The sequence below is a fragment of the Danio aesculapii genome, chromosome 7 (genome assembly GCF_903798145.1).
Source record: "Danio aesculapii chromosome 7, fDanAes4.1, whole genome shotgun sequence".
Lineage (NCBI taxonomy): Eukaryota > Metazoa > Chordata > Actinopteri > Cypriniformes > Danionidae > Danio > Danio aesculapii.
The window spans coordinates 53,300,215-53,323,428 of NC_079441.1; the positions used below are offsets into that span (position 1 = coordinate 53,300,215).

At 35.9% G+C, this 23,214-nt stretch overlaps 2 protein-coding genes across 2 annotated transcripts in view; both read left to right on the plus strand.

Moving 5' to 3' along the window:
• Positions 1-14,875, plus strand: part of galns (galactosamine (N-acetyl)-6-sulfatase) — an 82,968-nt gene extending 68,093 nt beyond the window's left edge. Inside the window, exons 13-14 of the mRNA XM_056462166.1 lie at positions 13,148-13,265; positions 14,605-14,875. Coding sequence (XP_056318141.1) covers positions 13,148-13,265; positions 14,605-14,691 — 205 coding nt within the window. The 3' untranslated portion in view covers positions 14,692-14,875. The remainder of the gene's footprint in view (positions 1-13,147; positions 13,266-14,604) is intronic.
• Positions 14,876-17,463: 2,588 nt separating this feature from the next.
• aprt (adenine phosphoribosyltransferase) lies at positions 17,464-23,009 on the plus strand. Its single transcript, XM_056462943.1, has 5 exons — positions 17,464-17,590; positions 17,746-17,849; positions 20,241-20,374; positions 20,480-20,558; positions 22,609-23,009. The coding sequence occupies exons 1-5, from the start codon at positions 17,514-17,516 to the stop codon at positions 22,746-22,748; spliced, it is 534 nt and encodes a 177-aa protein (XP_056318918.1). The 5' UTR covers positions 17,464-17,513; the 3' UTR covers positions 22,749-23,009.
• The last annotated feature ends 205 nt before the right edge of the window (positions 23,010-23,214 follow it).

Below are 23,214 nucleotides of genomic sequence, written 5' to 3' on the forward strand. Positions count from 1 at the left end.
AAACATACGACAATTTGCAAGTAACGTATTTCATATTCACTAAAAATATGGATATCTGAAACGTTCAATGAAGCATATCTAGATGAATGTATTTCAGGTTTTGCAAAAATGTACTTCCTGTTGTATTCTGAAGCATATTTAATATGTCAGATGGAATAAAATAACACTTATGCCCTGTTTCCACTAAAAGGTACGGGTCACCTTTATCAAGCTTGTATTTCCATGGCCAAAAGGGTACCCTTTTGGTGGGCATGGTGTACGACAGAAAGTTTCAGTCGACGTCATTTTTACTTGAGGAAATATCAAAGTAAAGCTGTACGGGTCGTTCACATATCATATGAGAAACACATCTCACAATACAGATGCTTTATACACATAAATACTTGTGTAGAAATGTTCAATACTAACCTTTTTATGAACATGATCTGATTATAACTGCAGATCAATGATCAACTGCGAAATAGCTTACTGTAATGTCTGCAATTATATAAAATAAATACATGTAACATATATGAACACATATTGTACGGACCCTTACTGTCTCTGATATGTTACCAATTACAGAAAAACTACACACACCATACATTAAGTACTTATTTGAGCTCAAAAACAACACGAAACATAGCCCACAGTCAGTGCAAACCTCTCATCCGTGTCTCTAATCTTCTCCAGCACATGTAACCTCTGTTAGAAAGTAATTCCGTCATTCCGAGTTCATAATAGTTCAAAAGGCGCTGATAATAGTTAAACATGGCAGTTTGTTCATGTTTTAGGTTGCTGAAAGAATCATTTGCTCCTTTGTTTTTCCTTCTTCTCCTATGTTTTTTCGTGCGTCACTCTCGCATTTGTCCATTTCTGAAAGGATCGGATGTCAGAAGCTCTTCAATAATCCTGCGCACCTTATTAATATGAGCTCAAGAAGTTCGTTATTTAAAATATAGACGCGTGACGAGCGATCGCAAGCTCTCTGAAGAAAACAAAACCACACACTATTTTAGACAGGCTCGTAAAACAACAACAGGACACAGCAGATTTTGTTCTTCTTGGCTTAATGGCTGTTCATCAAGACGATGACAAGGTTTGTTCAAGCTCGGGTTGACCATGGCTTGTTATTATATGTATACAGTATTACGGTGTATGTCTCGGCTGTGTTTTTAAAATGGCGCTTCCTTTGTTTTCATTCTCCTGCTTTTGCAAGTGACGTATCTCTGTAAACCAATAGCGTGTCTAGCTCCGCCTTTTGGACCTTTTTTTGTGCTAGGTACCATTTGCAAAAGGTGACCAAAAAGTGGTACCATACAGTTCGCTTTTAGGTACCCTATGACAGTGGAAAATGCCATCAAAGCATACCGAACCGAACCATACTGTACCACTCAGTGGAAATAGGCCATTATTAAAGAGATAGTTCCCCTAGAATTTAAATTCTATCATTCAAAAAACATACATTTTACTTGTTTCAAACCTTTATGAGTTTCTTCCTGAAAACCTGTAACCATTGACTTCCAAAGTAGGAAAAGCAAATACTATGGAAGTCAATGATTACAGATTTTCGTCTATCTCCAATATGTTTTTTTTTTTTTTTGGTGTTCAACAGAATAAAGATACTCATAAAGGTTCGAAACCACATGAGGGTGAGTAAATAGTGAATAAATTTTCATTTATGTGTGAATTATACCTTTAATATCAGATATAAGAAGCATATTTTGTCCGACCAGAAGGGGAGGGGGAACGGGGGGGATAAAATCGCACCCTGATGACTATGAATGATGAATGCGAGGACAACATATCACCATTGATCTATATCATCATTGCATTTTAATGGCTTGTTTAGAATAAACAGCTTCCTCATTCATCTGGGTGTCACTTTCCTCATCTGCATAAAGTCTTTTATTGGGACGTAAAACTTCAAACTCAGGGCTTGGTAGCAATTTGATAGTTTCCAACTAACTCTAGATTTAATGGTTGGCTGAATTGCCTTGAAACATGGAACATTATTCAATTTGTTGACATAATTTTGACTGAAAAAGCAACTCTTTGTCTTTTTAAAAAAGACCGGTAAGCTAGCATTTTGTTTATATTTGTTTGTATTGCTCAGCCAGAGATGATGTTTGCTAATGGTGCATTTCGCAACCATTTCTCCTCCATATCACTTTAAATTATAGCATTTAATTCCAAATTATAGCATTTCATTCAAATTTATTCAATAAACACCGTAGCCTTTGCCAACTCACACATATGATCCACTCTCTGTTATCATGTTGTAATGCTGAAACAGATTGCATGTGTGCGTAACATATTATTTACTGTTGGAATAGATCAGCCCCTATATAGCATTCAGTGTTATTCACCATAAACCGATTTCAGTCGCAGCTTTAGCTTCATAATACAGGTGTGATTGGATGCTTTAGATAGTAGAGTGCATTTGTGGGTGCAAATGCCTTGTTGATGCCAGATGTCAGAGGAAAATGGCCAGACTAGTTTGAGCTGATATAAAGGCAACAGTAACTCAAATAATCACCCATTACAACCGAGGAATACAGAAGAGCATCTCTAAACACACAACACGTCCAGCCTTGAGCCGGATAGGCTACAGCAGCAGAAGACCACACCGGGTGCCACTTCTGTGAGCTAAGAACAGGAAACTGCGGCTACAATTCACACAGGCTCACCAAATTTGAACAAAAGAAGATTGGAGGAACATTGCCTGGTCTGATGAGTCTTGATTTCTGCTGCAACATTTGAATGGTAGGGTCAGAATTTGGCGTCAACAACATGAAAGCATAGTTCCATCCTGCCTTGCATCAACAGTTTAGGCTGTTGGTGGGGGTGTAATGGTGTGGGGGATGTTTTATTGGCACACTTGGCACACTTTAGTATCAATTGAGCATCATGTTAACGCTACAGCCTACCTGAGTATCGCTGCTGACCATGTCTATCCCTTTATGACCACAGTGTGCTCATCTTCTGATGCCTACTTCCAGCAGGATGACGTGCCACTGTCATAAAGGATGAATCATCTCAAACTGGTATCTTGAACATGACAATGAGTTAACTGTACTTAAATGGGCTCCACAGTCGCCCTTGGGATGTGGTGGAACGAGAGATTCGCATCATGGATGTGCAGCTGACAAATCTGCAGCAACTGCATGATGCTATCATGCCAATATGGATCAAAATCTCTGAGGAATATTTCCAGTACCTTGTTGAATCTACGCCACAATGGATTAAGGCAGTTCTGAAGGCAAAAGGGGGTCCAACCCGGTACTAGTAATGTGTACCTAATATATATATATATATCAAATTAGTTTGCTTTCATTGTCATTCAATATATTTACAATGCCCACCAATCCAAATTAATAAGAAATGTATATAATACTATACAAATAAATCTAATAAATATTCAGGAGCTCTTATGTAAAATTATTTTTGTAACAATTATTTACTAATACACCATAGTGGAACATTTGAAATACATATTTTAATATCTATTAATAGTGGTATTGAAAGTGTGGGAATATACATTTATATAATCTAGTTCCAAATTAGCAATAATCTATAAATAACTGAAAAGTTATATTCTTTGTTTTTTTAATTAGCTCATTTCATTCAAAACTTTAGCTAGGGTGTGACAGACCTTAAAATCTCTTCCTGAGCACTGACTGTGCCAAAGTGATGCAAATGCTAAAGGCATCGTCTCAACGACTCTTCTTTTGTCTTTGGGTGATACTTTCAAGCTGGTCAAGTGGCAGGATGGGTTCTGTCTCCAGTACTTCATTTGCATGCTTTAATTTCATGCTAAAATGTATCATAAATGAGAATTTATATGCTGATGAGATTTGGGCTGGAGTGAAAGGCAATTTACCCTGCTGACAACAACATTTCATTTGCATGACTGTCTCCACCTACATGTATCAATGTCTGTAAAAATATATTTAAACTATTGCCTGCTTCACTAGTACAGAGTTCTTTCGATGACCCCACTTCGACGCTGAGTTTCTTATTAAAGGATTCTGCTTTGAAGATTTCTGAAAGTTTTCCCTGGTTTTTGGCTCGTCTTGGAACATCACAACAAAAGCAAAAAAAAAAAAAATATGACATTGGTCTGCACAAATGGGAATGGAATGGTTTCATGCTTGAGAGCCGCTCAGTCGTTAAGTCTTCAAAATGATTCAGTAAATGAGTGTAAATGTCAGCATCATCATTTATTGAAGTCCAAATGATGGAGGTCTGTCAGATAATACAGCTTAGTGATGAAATCCAGTAGCTCCAACCATTACTCTGTTACCATCGGTGGCTACTGTAAATTTATATATAGCTGATGTAGTGCTGTGCTTCAAATAAGATTAAAGGGGTTTGCGGATGATATGAGGGTTCATCCTACACCCAATGATGCTTTGCGTGAATTATGGGAGGAATTTCGTTAAAACTTAAAGAGGAAAAATCAGAGAATTTCAGTGTTTTATAAAAACGGGTGCAATGAGATGTTAAAAATGCACAAATTACATTTATCAGAACATAAATCAATTCAAAACAAGTCTTTCTGCAGCAATAGAAAAGTGTTGAATATTAAGTTTTATGGAAACGCAAGCTCGTGCGTCAAGTTTCGCAGTTCGCTGCAGTGAAAGGTTTAAGCTTTCTGACCTGCGAACTCTGACCTGCGAAAATGCATCACTTGACTGCGTAAGACCAATTGAAGGTCAAAACATGACCTCTCTGTACTAAAATTTTACATATCGACCAATCGTTCGCTTTTTTAAATGTCTAATCATGTTGTTTAATCCCGCCCCTCTTAGCAGCGCTGTACTAAAGAATTTTGCTTGCTCAAACTCTAGTGTGAGCGCGACATAATTCGGTTGCACAATTCTGTTTGGGCAGAACAAAAGTGTGCTCACTCAATTGGCTAGTAACACTGTCACAGATGTCAGTCACACATTTGCTCTGGGTGGGCAAAATTATATATATAAACATTTCATATCGCAACCTCTTGCGATTTGATTTCGATTAATCGCACAGCCCTAAATGTATGTAATATGGAATCCATTTGAGTAGTTTAACACGAGAGCAGTGATTGAACCCTAGTAGAAATACCTCAAATCACCATTCAAACCTTTGATTTGGCCCACCATCCCATAGGGAAAATGTTGGGGAGGTGGTTGGAGCACATATTTTTGTAAAAAATTGTCATTTCCATGTTTGTTGTTTTGTAATTTCTTTTGTTTTGTACATGACTCTGATTTTTAAACATATATTAATACTGTATAAATACCATTGGTGAGAAAATCAAGGCAAATGCAGGTGCAGCTTGGTGGATTCTGCATTGTGAACTATATTATATTAATGGGATTGTTTATGTTTTAACTTTAATTAATTAGTTATACATTTTTTTAAAACATATAATGCATTAGTTAGTTGCTCTGGGTGGGGGAAGTGATATAATATATAAACATTTCGTATCACAGCCACTTGCGGTTAGCTTATCGCAACGTTTCAAATCATGATTGCGATTTGATTTCGATTAATTGAACAGCCCTAAATGAATGTAATATGGAATCCATTTGTTGAGTAGTTGAACAAGAGAGCAGTGATTGAACCCTAGTAGAAATACCTTGAATTCCTTCTCATTTATTCCCTTTTTTCCTTCGCTCTTCCCCTCTCTATTATCTGTATTTTTTTATTTACTTATACATACAGTGCATCTGGAAAATATTCATAGCGCTTCAGTTTTTCCAATTTTTTTTCCAATTTTTACAGCCTTATTCCAAAATGGATTAACTTTATTTATTTCCTCAACATTCTACACACAATACCCCATAATGACATTGTGAAAAAAGAAATTGATGCAAATTTATTATAAATTAAAAACCTAAAAAATCACATGTTCAGAAGTATTCACAGCCTTTGCCGTGAAGCTCTAAATTGAGCTCAGGTACATTCTGTTTCCAATGATCATTCTTGAGAGGTTTCAGCAGCTTAATTGGAGTTCACTTGTGGTAAATTCAGTTGATTAGACATGATTTGAAAAGGCACATACCTGTCTATATAAGGTCCCAGGATTAATAGTGCATGTCAAAGCACAAACCAAGCATGAAGCCAAAGGAATTGTCTGTAGACCTTCGAGACAGGATTGGAAAAGGTTACAGAAACATTTATGCTGCTCTGAAAGTTCCAATGAGCACAGTGGCCTTCGTCATCCATAAGTGAAAGATGTTTGGAACCACCAGGACTCTTCCTCGAGCTGGCCGGCCATTTAAGCTGAGTGATCGGGAGAGAAGGGCCTTAGTCAGGGAGGTGATCAATAACCCGATGGTCACTCTGTTTGAGCCCCAGCGTTCTTCTGTGGAGGGAGGAGAACCTTACAGAAGGACAACCATCTGTGCAACAATCCACCAATCAGGCCTGTATGGTAGAGTGGCCAGACGGAAGCCACTCTCCGTCTGGAATTTGCCAAAAAGCATCTGAAGGACTCTCAGACCATAAGAAACAAAATTCTCTGGCTGATAAGACTAACATTGAACTCTTTGGAGTAATTGCCAGGCGTTACGTTTGGAGAAAACCAGGCACAGCTCATCACCAGGCTAATACCATCCCTTTAGTGAAGCATGGTGGTGGCAGCATCATGCTGTGGGGATGTTTTTCAGCAGCAGGAACTGGAAGACTAGTCAGGGAAAGTTTTTTAGAGGGAAAGTTGAATTTAACAATGTACATAGACATCCTGAATAAAAAAAACCTGCTTCAGAGTGCTCTTGACCTCAGACTGGGGCAACGGTTAATCTTCCAGCAGAACAATGACCCAAAGCACACCGCCAAAATATCAATGGAGTGGCTTCACAACAACTCAGTGAATGTCCGATTGGTCCAGCTAGAGCCTAGACCTAAATCCTATTGAACATCTTTGGAGAGATCTGAAAATGGCTTTACACCGTTGCTCCCATCCAACCTGATAGAGCTTGAGAGGTACTGCAAAGAGGAATGGGCAAAAATTCCCAAAGACAGGTATGCCAAGCTTATGGCATCATATTCCAAAAGACTTGAGGCTATAATTGCTGCCAAAGGTGCATCAACGAAGTATTGAGCAAATGCTGTGAATGCTTATGTACATGTGATTTTCCAGGTTTTTTATTTGTAATAAATTTGCAACAATCTCAAAAACTCTTTTTTCACATTGTCATTAGGGGGTATTGTGTGTAGAATTTTGAGGAAATAAATGAATTTAATCCATTTTGGAATGAGGCTGTAACATAAAAAATGTGGAAAAGTGAAGCGCTATAAATACTTTCCGGATGCACTGTATAATATTAACATGATGTTACCACATCTTGTTGAAGAGAAGAAAAAATGTATACATATGTAAAAGTTATAATTTGTACTGATGTAAAAAAATATTTTAAAAAAGAAGTGAAGTAATGTTTGTTTGGCTGTGAGAGAGAGAGAGAGAGCAGGGCCGCAGATGTTGGCGAGGTGCGAGTGGGACAGCGCCTGGGGTAATTACATTAATTGACACTTCACCCCTCACGCACACACCCGTCCCCGGGGGCCAATCAGAGGCTGCTTGGAGAGCAAGGGGCCGGCCTGACACAGGTGCTGCCTGCCTTTGTGTTATGGCCATAATTGCAGTGGTGATATTTGCTCGTGCGTGTTTCTCGTACAGACACACACATTCTCTAAAGCCCATTAAGCCTACAGGTCCTATTGAGAGCAGCGTTCCTTTGAAAGCATCAGGGGTGCGGGATGATGTCCAACACAAATGATGAGAGGACACGTGGAAGGCAAGCCCTCTGGGATCTTGGCGTGTGTGTGTGTTTAATGGTGGGATTGGCCGTCTGTCACTGAATTCGCCATGCATTGTGCTTTAATAACCATGTATGAGAGAATAATTCATTTGAGCTGTTTAATATTCAGTGTTAAGATAAGTATGCAAAGACGGTTCACAATTGAAGCTGATGTGGGGATAATGTAAATATAAATGGAAGTGCAAATATGAGTTATTATTTTAAAATCAAAGCATAAATTACTGTACAATGTATAGCCTACTACAGCATGTTTTTTTTATATTATACAGTGCTCAGCATAATGGAGTACACACCATTTTGAAAATGAATATATATATATATATATATATATATATATATATATATATATATTTATTTATTTTTTTTTTTTTTAAGTTCCCAGGTACTGCAGGTTGCAATGTCGCAAATTCTGCTTGCCAATCTTAAGCCAATTGTATGTTTTGGTTCAAACTGGAATTTTTCCAACCAGCGCAGAGCCCGGGTGACCAGAGTGAGGGCTCCAACTTGGCCCCCCTGGTCCAAAAATGTATATTTTTATCCATTTCTCGATGAATATAGGCAATGTATTTTGGTGCATTTTAAACAAAACAGATTTATTAAACAGATATATTTATTAAAGTAATAGTGACCAAACTAAATTCAACTAAATTTTTCAATTTATTTATTTATTTTTTGCTTCTCTTGACTTTTCCTCTTTTTAAAATTTGTATTTAATATTTTTGTATAACATATATATAACTTTGGGTGTACTAGTTTTTGGACCGTTATCGTAAGTTATTTTGTTAGATAAGCTCCAGATTTGGCTTGAGTACTGACTAATCTAATGTATATGCACAAAAATAATGTTGAATAGCTTCCTATTAAAAATATGAATATAAAAGATAGATTTGTGAGGGGTGTACTTGTATATGCTGAGAGCTGTATATAGAGTGCACAGCATAAAAGAGTACATCCCTTTGAAAATGACTATTTTGATCTATTTATCAGTGAATATAGATGAAATATTTTGGTGATTTAAACAATTTGGTGCATTTAATATTCATTACAATAAGAGTGTGATCACCTGACGTTGTAATAAATAGAAAGATAATACCTTTAAATTCGAATAAAGAGTTAAAAAATGCAAAGTACAAAATTTCAACTAAATGTAATATTTATATTTTATATTTAGTGTTTTTTTTAATTATTTATTTTTATTATTATTTTTTTTTATAAATGTTCTGTTTAATATTATGCCTTAACATATTAACTGGGGTGTACTGTTTTTATTTTTTTTACAATGAACTCAAGTTTTGTAAGATTAAATCCAGTTTTGGCTTTGGTATTTATGTGTACGTGTGTGTTTAGAACAGGGGTGCCCAAACTTTTTCTCATAAAGGGTCAAAAATCAAACTTGATTAAGGACTGTGTGCTAAAGTTGAATATACACTGTAAAACCCAAAAAGTTAAGGTAACTCAAACCGTTTTAGGAATCCGATTGCAACAAGTTCTAAAACTAATCCTAATAAGTACTCTGAACTTAATCTATTTGAGTAAATAAAGCAGCTTGAGCACAGTAAAAACCAATAAATGTAGAGAACTCAAACCAACTGAGTACTGTAAAACCCAATAAGTTAAGGCAACTCTAACCGTTTGAGGAAACCGATTGCAACAAACTATTTGAGCTGAAGTAATTAGGTATTTAATTAACTCATTACCTTCAACACTGAGTTCAAAACTCTTTTCAAATGAGTCAAATTAACTTCAGTAATTTGAGTTAACTACACTCATTTCATTTGATAAAGTTGACTGTTGGGTTTTACATTAAATTTTCCTTGGGTAATTTGCTGATGTATTTGCTAAAATTAAAAAGAACTAGAAAATGTTGCTTTAAAATATATTGATTAATGATACAGCATTATTTTAATGTTTTATGATGAACTTATTAAAGTAGAAACATAAACAATCCCATTTATAACTCAATGAAGTTCAATGCTGAAAACACCAGTCGAGCTGCTCCTGCGTTTGCTTTGATTTACTCACCAATGTCTTGTGGATTGTCCTCTGTCTGTCAACTGAGTCATTTGACTTTGAGTACCGAAACCAGATCCGATTCTATAATATATGTAAAAAAAAAGAATAAAGAAAAGCAAAAAAACAGATCCAGGATGTTCCTTATTTTGTATTTAATTTACCTTATTTTAACATTCAACTGCTCTGTTAACAAACTTCTGTGAGGTAGCTTGAACAATCAGGAAAAAAAAAATAGCATAAATTCTTCACTTTTGGACTTTAGTGCAACAGTAAATATATATAAAAACAAACAGCACCTTAACTTAAAATGCCCAACTGGCAATCCCAAGTTTACACATCTCACAGTTTGCTATGGCAATGTTGTCGTCGTCAACTTTATAATACCTCCAGACCGCAGACATACTCACCCTTTCCGCTTCAAGCTGCTTCCGTGTTCTACTTTGCCGGCATTTAACCAATAGCATCTCTGCAACAAAGTGCTGTCATGCCGCACACGTTGCTGTGAAGTCTAAAAAGAGGTCTAATTCTGTGCCACCGCATAACTATAGATGTGTTAAAAAATAATGAGACTAATTGATATATATTCGAGTTCTGATTGGGAAGTAGTTCCGATTCCGATCGAGTCTGAAACTGCGTGATGGGATCTGGACATCCCTAGAATTTACATTTTAAAAGTCTAATTTATTTACAACATTTAATTGAAAGATTCAATTTTTTTTTTTAACAAAGAAACTAAAAGTTATGTTAAATTTGAAATGATGATTCCTGTAAAAGGCATTCCAACCAACCAACTCCCCATCATTCTCCCTTTCTTTTCTAGTGGGATTGCGGGCCAAACCAAAGGTTACCATGGGCCAAATTTGGCCTGCGGGCCCTACTTTGGGCACCTCTGGTTTAGAATAATAATCACTTAATAACAATAAAGATTACAATACAGCTCCAAAATACTGATTAATTGTCATTTAATTGACTTTATAATCACATGTCAGCAATATGTTTTTTTAATATTGAAAATATAGTCCAGTGTAGTATAGCAATAGTATGATAGTATGTATCTGTAATGATGGAGGAACATCATTTCACCCATATTTTGACGTTTTATGTTTCAAATGTCATTTGAAACACACTAGATGTGCATTTAATGTTCATCTATTTAAAATCAATTTAACACTTGCGTCATTTTGAATAGTTTTCGTGGTTTATGAGGACTCTCAATTGATGTAATTCATTCATTTTCTTTTTCTAATCTCTAATCTCTTTTTTCTAATTGCTTATTCCCTTTATTAATCTGGGGTCGCCACAGCGAAATGAACAGCCAACCTATACAGCACATTTTACGCAGTGGATGCCCTTCTAGCTGACAATACACTCTCATTCACACACTGCGGACAATTTAGCTTACCCAGTTGACCTATAGCACATGTCTTTGGACTTTGGGGGAAACCCACGCCAACACTGCAAGAACATGAAAACTCCATATAGAAATGCTAACTGACCCAGCCGAGGCTCAAACCAGCGACCTTCTTGCTGTGAGGCGATCGTGCTACCTACTGCACCACCGTGACACTCAATTGATGTTATGTATTTTATTGGAAAACTACCTCGCATATTATCACTTTATTTTCACATTCACAAGTATAATTTTTAAACGTTTTTAACTACATATTTTAAGAACACAGGCCATGTCCTCATAAACCACCCCAATAATGTAATACCTATGTAATTTTATTTGTTTATTTGGCGGGTCAGTGTACATTATTAGCATTGCTGCAAATGCACCAGAATTAGCCAAAAGGTCTTTTTCATCCGTTGTCCCTGGGTAGATGTTAAACCCTATGTCACCCTAAAAACAATACAAAAATTATACAATAAACCAAGCATAACTAAGAAGCACTAAAATTGACGTTGTTAAGTAAATCCTAATAAATATAACGTATATAAACAAAATAAACTGAAAAACCAAACATGTAAAGGAGATAAGAGTTGTTGAAATATATTGAATATAAATATATATTTTATATAAAATATATTTAAACAAGGGCGGCAGAAGTTTGCTAGTTTGAGTCTCAGCTGGGTCAGTTGGCATTTCTGTGTGGAGTTTGCATGTTCTCTCTGTGTTGGTGTGAGTTTCCTCTGGGTGTTCCGGTTTCCCCCATAGTCCTAAGACATGCGCTACAGGTGAATTGATGAACTATATTGGCCATAGTGTATGAGTGTGTGTCTGTGGAAGTGAGAGTGTATTTGTGTTTGCCAGTACTGGGTTGTGGCTGGAAGGGCATCTGCTGTGTAAAACATATGCTGGAATAGTTGACGGATCATTCCGCGTGGCGATCCCTGATACATAAAGGACTAAGTTGAAGGAAAATGAATGATATTTAAGCATGTTGTTCATCATACCCATGTCCTTATACAAATTTGTAAGATCTGTAAGATCCTCACAAACCACCAAAACCAGTACACACACACACAGAAAAAATTTTGTAGCCGTAAAATTATATATAGAGTATTGTAAGTCAAAATCTAATATGCATAAAATCTGTATACAATATAAAATATAATCCACAAACAAATTAATAAGAAAGGGATTATTATTAAAAAAAATTCTGTTGAAGTCAGAATTATTAGCCCCCCTGATTTATTAGCCCCCCTGTTTATTTTTTTCCCCAATTTTTGTTTAAAGGAAAGAAGATTTTTTCAACACATTTCTAAACATAATAGTTTTAATAACTCATTTCTAATAAATTTTATCTTATTTTATCTTTGCCATGATGACAGTAAATAATATTTGACTAGATATTTTTCAAGACACTTCTATACAGCTTACAATGAGATTTAAAGGCTTAACTAGGTTAATTAGGTTAACTAGGCAGGTTAGGGTAATTAGGTAAGTTATTGTATAATGATGATTTGTTCTGTTGACTATTGAAAGTAAATATAGCTTAAAGGAGCAAATAATTTTGACCTTAAAATGGTTTTTAAAAAATTAAAAACTGTTTTTTTTTTTCTTGACGAAATAAAACAAATATTTCTCCCGAAGAAAAAACATTATCAGACATAATGTGAAAATGTCCTTGCTCTGTTAAACAACATTTGGGATATATTTAAAAAAGTAATAAAAATTCAAAGGGAGGCTAATAATTATGACTTCTACTGTGTATATATATATATATATATGTGTGTGTGTTTGTGTGTGTGTGTATATATATATATATATATATATATAATTATTCAGTGTAAAAAAAAAAAAACACAGTGGAGGCTTTTTATTGTGTCTGTTTCTCTCTCTCACTCACTCTCAGTTTACTCATCTCACCTGACCTGTCCCTCTGTGGTTTGTCTTTTAGTGTCCAGTGTAAGGAGTACCGGGATGTTTTCAGTCGTGTGACCGCAGTGGTGAAGCAGCATCAGAAGCTCTTGATTCCCGGACAACCACAGCTCAACATGTGTGACCTCGCTGTCATGGTGAGAACATCATCATTGCACTGTACTGATACTGGCAGGAGATCCTTTCTGCAGATCTCCTTTAGTGTAGAAAGTGAGCTTTATTAGTCTTCATTTTGCATTTGGTTGATTCTTAACAAGCACTTTTGATGTCAAAGGGATAGTTCACCCAAAAATCTAAATGTGCTTACCATTTACTCTAACTTTCATTCATTACTTACATCTTCTGTTGAACATATAGATATAAAAGATATTGAAATAAGATATTGAAATAAGATATTTTGAAGAATGTTGGAAAAAACTGCCACTGAAAGCCTTAGTGGTATCAGTATATCTTCAGAATATGTTTATGTATGCGTTCGCGCAAGTGTGTCTGTGTCCAACAAAATAATGAAGAAACTCAAACAGGTTTGGAACTAGTGTAGGATGAGTATATGATAAGCATGGGCTGGTATAAGATTCTGATGGTATGATAACCTTGAATAAAAATACCACGGTTTCTGTGTATTGTGATTACTGCTCTGAGTAAAACAAAACAAAAATAAATCAAATTTTCTCTTTAAACACAATTTATTTTAATATAAGAAACATAATATTCTGGAACAGTAAACATGTCAGGCTAAATAGTAAAATAAATAATTGAATTTCACAACAAAAATTGAATTTCACAAACGTAGATTTCTTTACAACACATAAAAATATCTAAAAAAAAAAACTTACATATACCTTGGGAATGGTATAACAGAACATTTTAATGGTATTAAAACCTTGACTTTTCCAAACCGTGTTTTTTTTAACGATTTTAAATTTTAGTAAATTTAGTAAATTCCTAAATTAATTAAAATGACACAATATATTGAGACATGTTAAATGTAAGCTTTTATCATTCCCGTATACCTGGTAATATTTGACTATTTTACTGAAATTCATTTAATATATATATATATATATATATATATATATATATATATATATATATATATATATATATATATATATATATATATATGTATATATATTGGCAATACATTTGTCATGCCAATAAAGCAATTATTGAATTAAATTGAATTGAGAGTTTTACCTGCTTTACCTGTTTTTTTTTTTTTTTAATCTCAGCTACCCCATTTTACTTTTTTTTAAATAAATGATTAAACTTTTATTAATAACGTAATTTTTAATAAACGGTCATACACAAAAGGACTATCTTAGAAAAAATGCTTAACAGTTTTTTTCTGCCACTGCAAAAGTGGATTTCAATGGCAGATTGTGCTGATAATAATGGAGCAAGAGCGCCCTCATGTGTTAATTTCGAGCTCTGCACGAACATATATTAATGCGTTTGGTTTGTGTTTGTCCTCAGAACTGGACTCCACCTGGCTGTGAGCAGTTGGGCAAATGTCTTAAAGCACCGGAATCTCAGCCATGGAAATGTGACTGGCCACATTAATCTGTTTACTCATAAGTACTTTTATAAACATGTCTCTAAAATCAGAACTCAGTTCACAGAACACATGGTTTTTATGGCATTTGTATCTGTGTGTGCTTCTCACACAGGTGTTTAATGAAGTGTTTTTACATAGAAAAGGGAAACAATTAATTAATACAATATTATTATTCCCCTTTTTTTTACGGATATTGAGATTTAGGAGTTAAATAAATAAAACTGAATTCATTTATTCATTTTCCTTCAGCTTCGTCCCTTTATTCGCCAGGGGTCGCCACAGTGAAATGAACCACCAACTTATCCAGCATGTTTTATTCTTGTACAGCAACTGTATATTATATACCCAAGCCTCACAGGAAGTGATCTGCACTTATCCATTTTCAAGATGTTTCATTCTGTGTGATTTATGAGCAGTTTTCCTCATGGGGACTAACAGAAATGTGCCAACAATGTCAAAATTTATTGGTATTGCTATACTTGTGGGGACATTTGGTTCCCACAATGTGAAGAATGCAAGTAAACACACATGATGATATATATGTATGTATATATGGATATGACAAGAAGTAAAGTACTGTATAAATGCGTAAGCTTACTGTAGTAGTGCCGTTATTCACATTAAAACAAAAACACTGCTTAGTAGATGGACTTTAGTAGATTTGATTAATTTATTCATTTTCCTTTGGCTTAGTCCCTTTATTCATCAGGGGTCATCACAGCAGAATGAACCGCCAACTTATCCAGCATATGTTTTACACAGCGGATGCCCTTCCAGCTGCAACCTAGTACTGGAAAACACCAACACACTCTCACATGCACACATACTCTACAACCAATTTAGTTCATCCAATTCACCTATAGTGCATGTGTTTGGACAGTTGGGGAAACCCACCGGGACTCGAACCAGCGACCTTCAGACTGTGAGGTGACACGCCCATGAATGCGGTTAATTTTTAATAAAAAGCTAAATTTAGAAAAGAACAAAATGTCAAAAACAGTCCCTTCTGTTTCTTTCTAGGGCAATAGAGCTGAACATATTTTGAGAATGTTGATGATGATGATGATAAAAACATCAAGTGACAGCTGCCTGAGACTCACTGGATGGCACACACTGATGGACGGACTGTACTTACACACTATCAGGGTCACTGTCAGCGCTGTCTTCAGAAGTTAAATCATTGTGTAGTCCACAAAATAAATATATGACTATGTCTTTTTGAGTATATGCAAATAAATATATATTTGTTGTTATTTGGACCAATTGTTATTTTATTAAATACCATCAGTAGTTTAGTAAAACAAAAAACTGCATTGTTCTCAAACACTGTAAATCATTAATATGGAGAAATTTTCATGTGCTCTCGTAATTGTTTTCCTCAAATGATGTTTATGAATTTGTAATATAGACAGTTTATTACACATTCATTCATTCATTTACCTTCGGCTTAGTGAACCACCAACTATTCTAGCATATGTTTTACGTGGATGAAGCCCTTCCAGCTGCAACCCATTACTGGGAAGCAGTCATACACACATCAGTTTAGACATACACTCACTAGCCACTTTATTAGGTACACCTGTTCAACTGCTCGTTAACGCAAATTTCTAATCAGCCAATCACATAGCAACAACTCAATGCATTTAGGCATGTAGACATGATCAAGACGATCATCTGCAGTTCAAACTGAGCATCAGAATGGGGAAGAAAGGTGATTTAAGTGACTTTGAACGTGGCATGGTTGTTGGTGCCAGACGGGCTGGTCTGAGTATTTCAGAAACTGATGATTTACTGGGATTTTCACTCACAACCATCTCTAGGGTTTACAGAGAATGGTCAGAAAAAGAGAAAATATTCAGAGAGAGGCAGTTCTGTGGGTGCAAATGCCTTGTTGATGTCAGAGGAGAATGGCCAGACTGGTTCAAGCTGATAGAAAGGCAACAGTAACTCAAATAACCACTCGTTACAACCGAGGTATGCAGAAGAGCATCTCTGAATGCACAACACGTCCAACCTTGAGGCAGATGGGCTACAGCAGCAGAAGATTGTCAATCCAATAGAGCACCATTGGGATGTGGTAGAACAGGAGATTCGCATCATGGATGTGCAGCTGACAAATCTGCAGCAACTGTGTGATGCTATCATGTCAATATGGACCAAAATTTCTGAGGAATATTTCCAGTACCTTGTTGAATCTATAAGGCAGGTCTGAAGGCAAAAGGGGGACCAACTCAGTATTAGTAAGGTGTACCTAATAAAGTGGCCAGTGAGTGTATATTCGCCTATGTACTGTACAAACTTTTATTTTGCGTATATGTATATGATCACATAATTTTATTTTGTACAGTGTTTTTAGGAGCCGATAACATTTTTTAAAAAACACATTTGCATCTATTTTGAGTTACCTTGTTTTTGTACAGTAATCATGATAAAATAATGAGGAGACAACTTGCTTGTCCTCCTGTGTAAAGCTGTTTGTTTTCCTCACTACAGCTGTGAGATGTACAGAATCCACTGGGATTTCGCCCTTCAGTTCCATTTCGGTGCTCCTCTCCTCCTTCATTAGGGAAATAATGATCCTTTGCGGATGGAATGTCTGTATATGAATTAGAAGTCTATGGGGTATTATCATATATAACAATAAATACATTAAAATGTATAATGATATGCCATTATGAAATTTTCTTTCCCACGTAAAATAAAAATGTACGTTACCTTTTACTACGTCGACGTAAATGTCACGTGGTAAGGAAGCGCGTGCTATTATTGGTTTACGTGAGCACGTGGACTCCTTTCATTCACAGTCCAAACATCCACAGCGCGCGACATGGCAGATAAACTGGAATTAATCTCCAAGTGCATAAGAACTTTCCCTGATTTCCCTACGAAAGGGATTCCGTTCAAGTGGGTGTTTAGAAACTAAATCGTTTTTAAATGTGAGCAGTTTTATAGAAGGGAGGAGCGGAACTGGAGAAAGCGGAAGAGTGTGGCGTTAATGAGAGATGTGTAAGTTTGGCAAAAACATTTGTGTGTCAAATTGTCTGTTGTTTTGTCTGCAGAGATATTTTCCCAATCTTGAAGGACCCGAAGGCAGTTACTGCAGTAACAGATCTGTTTGAGGAGCACGTGAGGAACACTTACCCTCAGGTGGATCTCATAGTGGGTAAGAGAGTGGTTATAACATGTATATCGTGTGGCACGTAACACGAGACAAGGTTCAAAGTTGCAAAACTCCCGATACCTGTTGTAGGAATATAAAAACCTACAGAAACTCTTCAAAAAGTAACCATAAAAAACACGAAGATATATATAATATATAAAATTCTTCGTGTTATATATATATATATATATATATATATATATATATATATATATATATATATATATATATATATATATATATATATATATATAAATCTTTGTGTTTAAAAAAATAAAATGATACAGCATTAAAAAAAATGCAGTGTTAATGGGTGGTTGAGTTTGTGAATAGGTTTCTAATAAATTATATGTAAATATATTTCATGTGTAGGTATATAGTATGGGGTCATGGACAGACATAAGCAGAACACGGTTAAAAAAACCTTTAGTTAAAAGGGTGGTCCAGAATGTAATTTTAAGGCTTAATTGTGTTTATAAGATGTAAAGCAATGTGTGCTCATGTTTCACTTAAAGGAAGTCACGTTATATTTTCATAAATCTCACTTTAATTATATACAGCTACTCAGCTAACATGAAAACAACTATTATATTTCCTAGTTCCTCTGAAAGGCCCGCCCTCAAGTGACTCTGATTGGTCATGTGTAATAATGTGCTGTGATTTGCAGATCGGCTCCACGTCACGCCCGTACATGCACGCGCTTTTTGTGTAAACAGTCAGTCAACCTCATGCCCGCTCTCTAAAATAACTTTTGACAAGTGTCTGTAACGAGTGAAAACGGGGTGCGGCTCCTTTAAGAGAGATCGTCATTGTGTGTGTGTATGTGTGTGTGAACTGTCTGTAGATGCATGTAACACGAGAAGCGCATGTGTGCGGGACCGATGTTTATTTTTATTTTTCTCTGATGCTTGGATTAAGTTATTGTTCTGTAACATACAGTGACGCTGTTGACAGAAGAATAAAGCACAAGATGTGGGATGCGACCTGTGTGAGCCTTGATTGATTTTTCTGCTGCTACATGAGTAAAGCGAGCTCTCCTGTATTTTTTTTTTAACTCAATGCGTTACACAACGTCTTTCACATATATCCGGAATATGCATGTGTAAGTGGTATGAATCGTTCACATATCTTTTGCGAGTTCATTATCTGAGATGTAAAACGCATGGAAAAGCTGCCTATAGAGAGACACGCAGGCACTAGTGTGTGTGTGTGTGTGTGTGTGTGTGTGTGTGTGTGTGTGTGTGTGTTAAGAGCAGTTTGATTGATAAATATGAATTTGTAGCTAAAATGTTAGCTGTGCCAAACAGCATTTCCCGTTGTTTACATCTTTGCTACAACATACCATTAAGGCTAGACACTGTACATGTCATTATCAATTTTAACAAATAAAAACAAACAGGTTGTGGCTCAGAGTTCACAGCGTCTGCTTGTTGGAGCTGCTGCTCCTTTGAGGAGATTTTACCTGAATCCAGCACTGAACTAGGAGAGATTCTGGAAGCTGTGTTTTGTCAAATAATGCCTGCTATGTGTTTTATAATTCTCTGGAATATAATTAATATTGAACTGTTAGCACTTCTGTCTTTGTGTCGTGTCATTTGGGTCGTGTCATTTGGAAGCCCAAATGCAGAAACAGAAGAAACTCTGTGAATATAGCAGCGTTTGGATGGCATTTCAGCTCCCTCTGCTGTAAAGCCCCATTCACATGAGGTGTCAACTTCAACGCTTCCCATTCACTTTGAATGGGTGACGTCAGGCGTTGCCGAAATGCATTGTGGATCCGTCGGCGCCACTTCAGAGGCATTGCTCCCTGCACAAGTTGGGACTTGCTCAACTTTTCAAGCGCCGATGAAAGCGTCAGCCAATCAGATCGCTGTATGCAAATACACCAGCTCAGGCAGTGGCCTATTGCTGACTAATTTTATAGGCTGAAGCTGCTATGACGATCCCGTCAGCCCCAACTTCAGACACGCCCTCTGTCAAGCGTTGACGCTGAAGCCCCGTGTGAATGGGGCGTAAAAACCAAGGTCTCCCTTTGCATTGAACTTTGAGAGTCTTACATCCAGAGATGCTGTTTATGTTCACACAGCTACATGACACATCAAATAAAGATTAAAATATGATATCGTAGTGGACCACCCCTTTCAGTCAGTGTGTAAGTTTATTGTTTCTGCTACCACAAAGACTTGATGTTATAATTTCTTCAAAAAAAAAAAAATCTAAAGTGTCAAATGCTATATCCTATTTATTTTTGCATTAGGAATCTCCAATATCAACATACAAAATGTTAAATATATTAATTTTCAATGTTTTAGTTTTTCTGTATTTGTGTCTTTCATGGTTAAGAGAGTGAAAGTATAGTATTGCAACAGTCATGTTTTCTCTATTCTCTTCTAGGACTTGATGCTCGAGGGTTTCTATTCGGGCCACTTTTAGCTCTAAGATTAGGAATAGGATTTGCTCCAATCAGGAAAAAAGGGAAGCTCCCTGGTCCCACAATATCAGTAGCCTACAGTCTTGAGTATGCAAAGGTAACTGATTTGAAAGTATCATAATGTCGATTATATTTTATGTGCAGGATCACATCTAGTCTGTGTACAGTTTTAATGCAAGCCTGTGTTCATGATTTCATTCAGGCTGAGGCAGAGATGCAGGAAGATGCTGTGTCTGCTGGACAGAAAGTACTAATCATTGATGATTTACTGGCTACAGGAGGTGAGTGAGTCTGCGTAAAATACTTATTTAAATACTCAAATTATTATTATCATTATTAATATTATGGGTATTTTATTAAACCAAGTTAAATATGCTGCAGCTGCTTAGCATAAATCTGAAAATGAAGATTTTCGACTTGTATATTGCATGCATTGAGCACAGATTTCAGATTGTTCTCTTTATAAAGAAGACACATGGCAAATGATTAAATGTGTAATTTAAAACTTAATGCACCAATAAGTAAATGCCGTTCTATAGAGAAGTATTTGTATACATTTGTTTGCCAAGTAAGAGTTTTAGTAAGTAATTTCTACTCATTTCTTTTATATTTGCTGTAATGATGGTACAAATTTGACTAGTTATGGAGTTCTTTTTTTGCAAGATACTATAGCATTTGGCTTAATGTGCAATTTAATGCTTTAACTAGGTTAATTAGGTCAACTAGGCAAGTTTAGTTAATTAGGCAAGTTATTGGACAAAAGACGTTAAAAAAAAAGACGTTCTCCAGAAGAAAAATATAATACCGTGTAACTGTTCTTGCTTTTTTTTAAACATAATTTGGGAAATATTAGAAAAAAAACTGAATTGAAATATTCAGAATTTCTGACACAATGTAATATTTAATATACTTTATGTTATCAGTGATGTAGTAATGGAATTTTATCATTCTTTTTTTTATCATGCAGTGCTACAACATGATTGTATAGCGCTTTAGTTGTATGGCCATACACTATAAATCATTCATTTTCTTTTCAACTTAGTCCCTTTATTAATCAGGGGTCGCCATAGCAGATTAAACCGCCAACTTATCCAGCATATGTTTTACGCAGGGGAGGCCCTTCCAGCTGCAACCCATCACTGAGAAACACCCATACACACTCATTCACACACATACACTACGGCCAATTTAGCTTACCCAATTCAGCTGTACCACATGTCTTTTGACTTGTGGGGGAAACCAGAGCACCCGGAGGAAACCCATGCAAACATGGTGAGAAGATGCAAACTCCTCACAGAAATGCTAACTGACCCAGCCAAGGCTCGAACCAGCGATCTTTTTGCTGTGAGGTGACAGCACTACCCACCGCAACGCCCTACACAAAAAATGAACTACATAAATGCACCTTACATTACAATATATCTTATTCAAATCAATGTGAGGTGAATGTGTGAGGTCACAAGTTACAGTTTATTTTAAGTATTATAATTTACAAGTAGCTTCCCATTGATGGGTTGCAGTTGGAAGGGCATCTGCTGGGTAAAGCATATACTGGATAAATTGGCGGTTCATTCTGCTGTGGCGACCCTTGAATAATAAAGGGAGTAAGCTGAAAAGAAAGTGAATGAATTTACATGTAATTAGCTATCAGTAACTGACTACAATTTATATCCCAAATGTGTTTTAGGTGCATGTATACACCTATATGTACACAGTCGTGTGTAATATATTACATGTTACAATAAATTTAAGTATGAAGTACCTAGACTTCCACCGGCAGTGTGGTTATTCATTATTAAGATGGCCAGAAGAGATGGGAAAATGAGAGAAACAAATCTAAATATTCATATTCATATGGTTGTGGAAAACCGTATGGAATTTTGACATGGCATTTTACAGGCCTGGAAAAGTTTTGGAAAAACTGAAAAAAAAAAAAAAAGTCATGGGACATTGTTTAACAAATATCTGTACACTTGAATATACAGTAGGTTTGTTGTCTTTACTTCTTTTCTGTTTTTGGCCAATCACATGCTCTGACATTATTAGTGTTAGCATTATCTAAATAAATTTATGGATATGGATAAATTTATGGATTTATGGACATGGATATAAAAATACATTTCAACTAAATAGATTGTTGCGATATGCAGTAATACCTTTGAACGTGCACTGTTTTTCTTATTATTTACGATGTGTATGTAGACAATACATGAAACATTAGGTCAAGAAAATGTACATGAAAATCTAAGAATTTTAGTAGTGAAATGTGTTTGAACCCTGCATATACCATCAACAGCTGCAATATGACATGTTTTCCCCTTCTCTCATCAGGCACTCTGTATGCAGCCATTGAGCTGATCAAACAGCAGAAGGCAGAGGTTTTGGGCTGTTTGGTGGTGGTGGAGCTCAAGTATCTCAATGGATCTGACAAGCTGAAGCCCTCACCAGTGTTCTCTCTAATACATTACTGATGGTCCTATACTTTCACATCTGCCATGTTTTAGGTATTTCAGAGGTACAATATATCATTGACACTGTGGTGTACACTTCAGGGGTATGTAGAAATTCCAATCAGTTCTGTATTATTCTTAAGTATTCTTTATTCTACCATGGAAAATGACATTATTTGTAAAAGAGACAGGCTGTGTATAAAATCACGTCCAACTTGAAGTAGGTACTTTTGAATAATTACATTCTGCGAAAACGATGTTTTGGATGGTATGAATGCAATCTGTACAATGTTGTCTGTCAGCATCAGTTGTTTCACTTGTCTTAAAGAGAAAGTTCACCTAAAAATGAAAATTTACTCTCCTTCAGGTGGTTACAGAATTATTTTAAATAATGTTATCCACCAAGCAATCTTGACATCTAGACATCTAAACAGACATTTGGGCTGTCAGTGAAAATCAATGTCTAAGAATTGCCCAAAACTATATA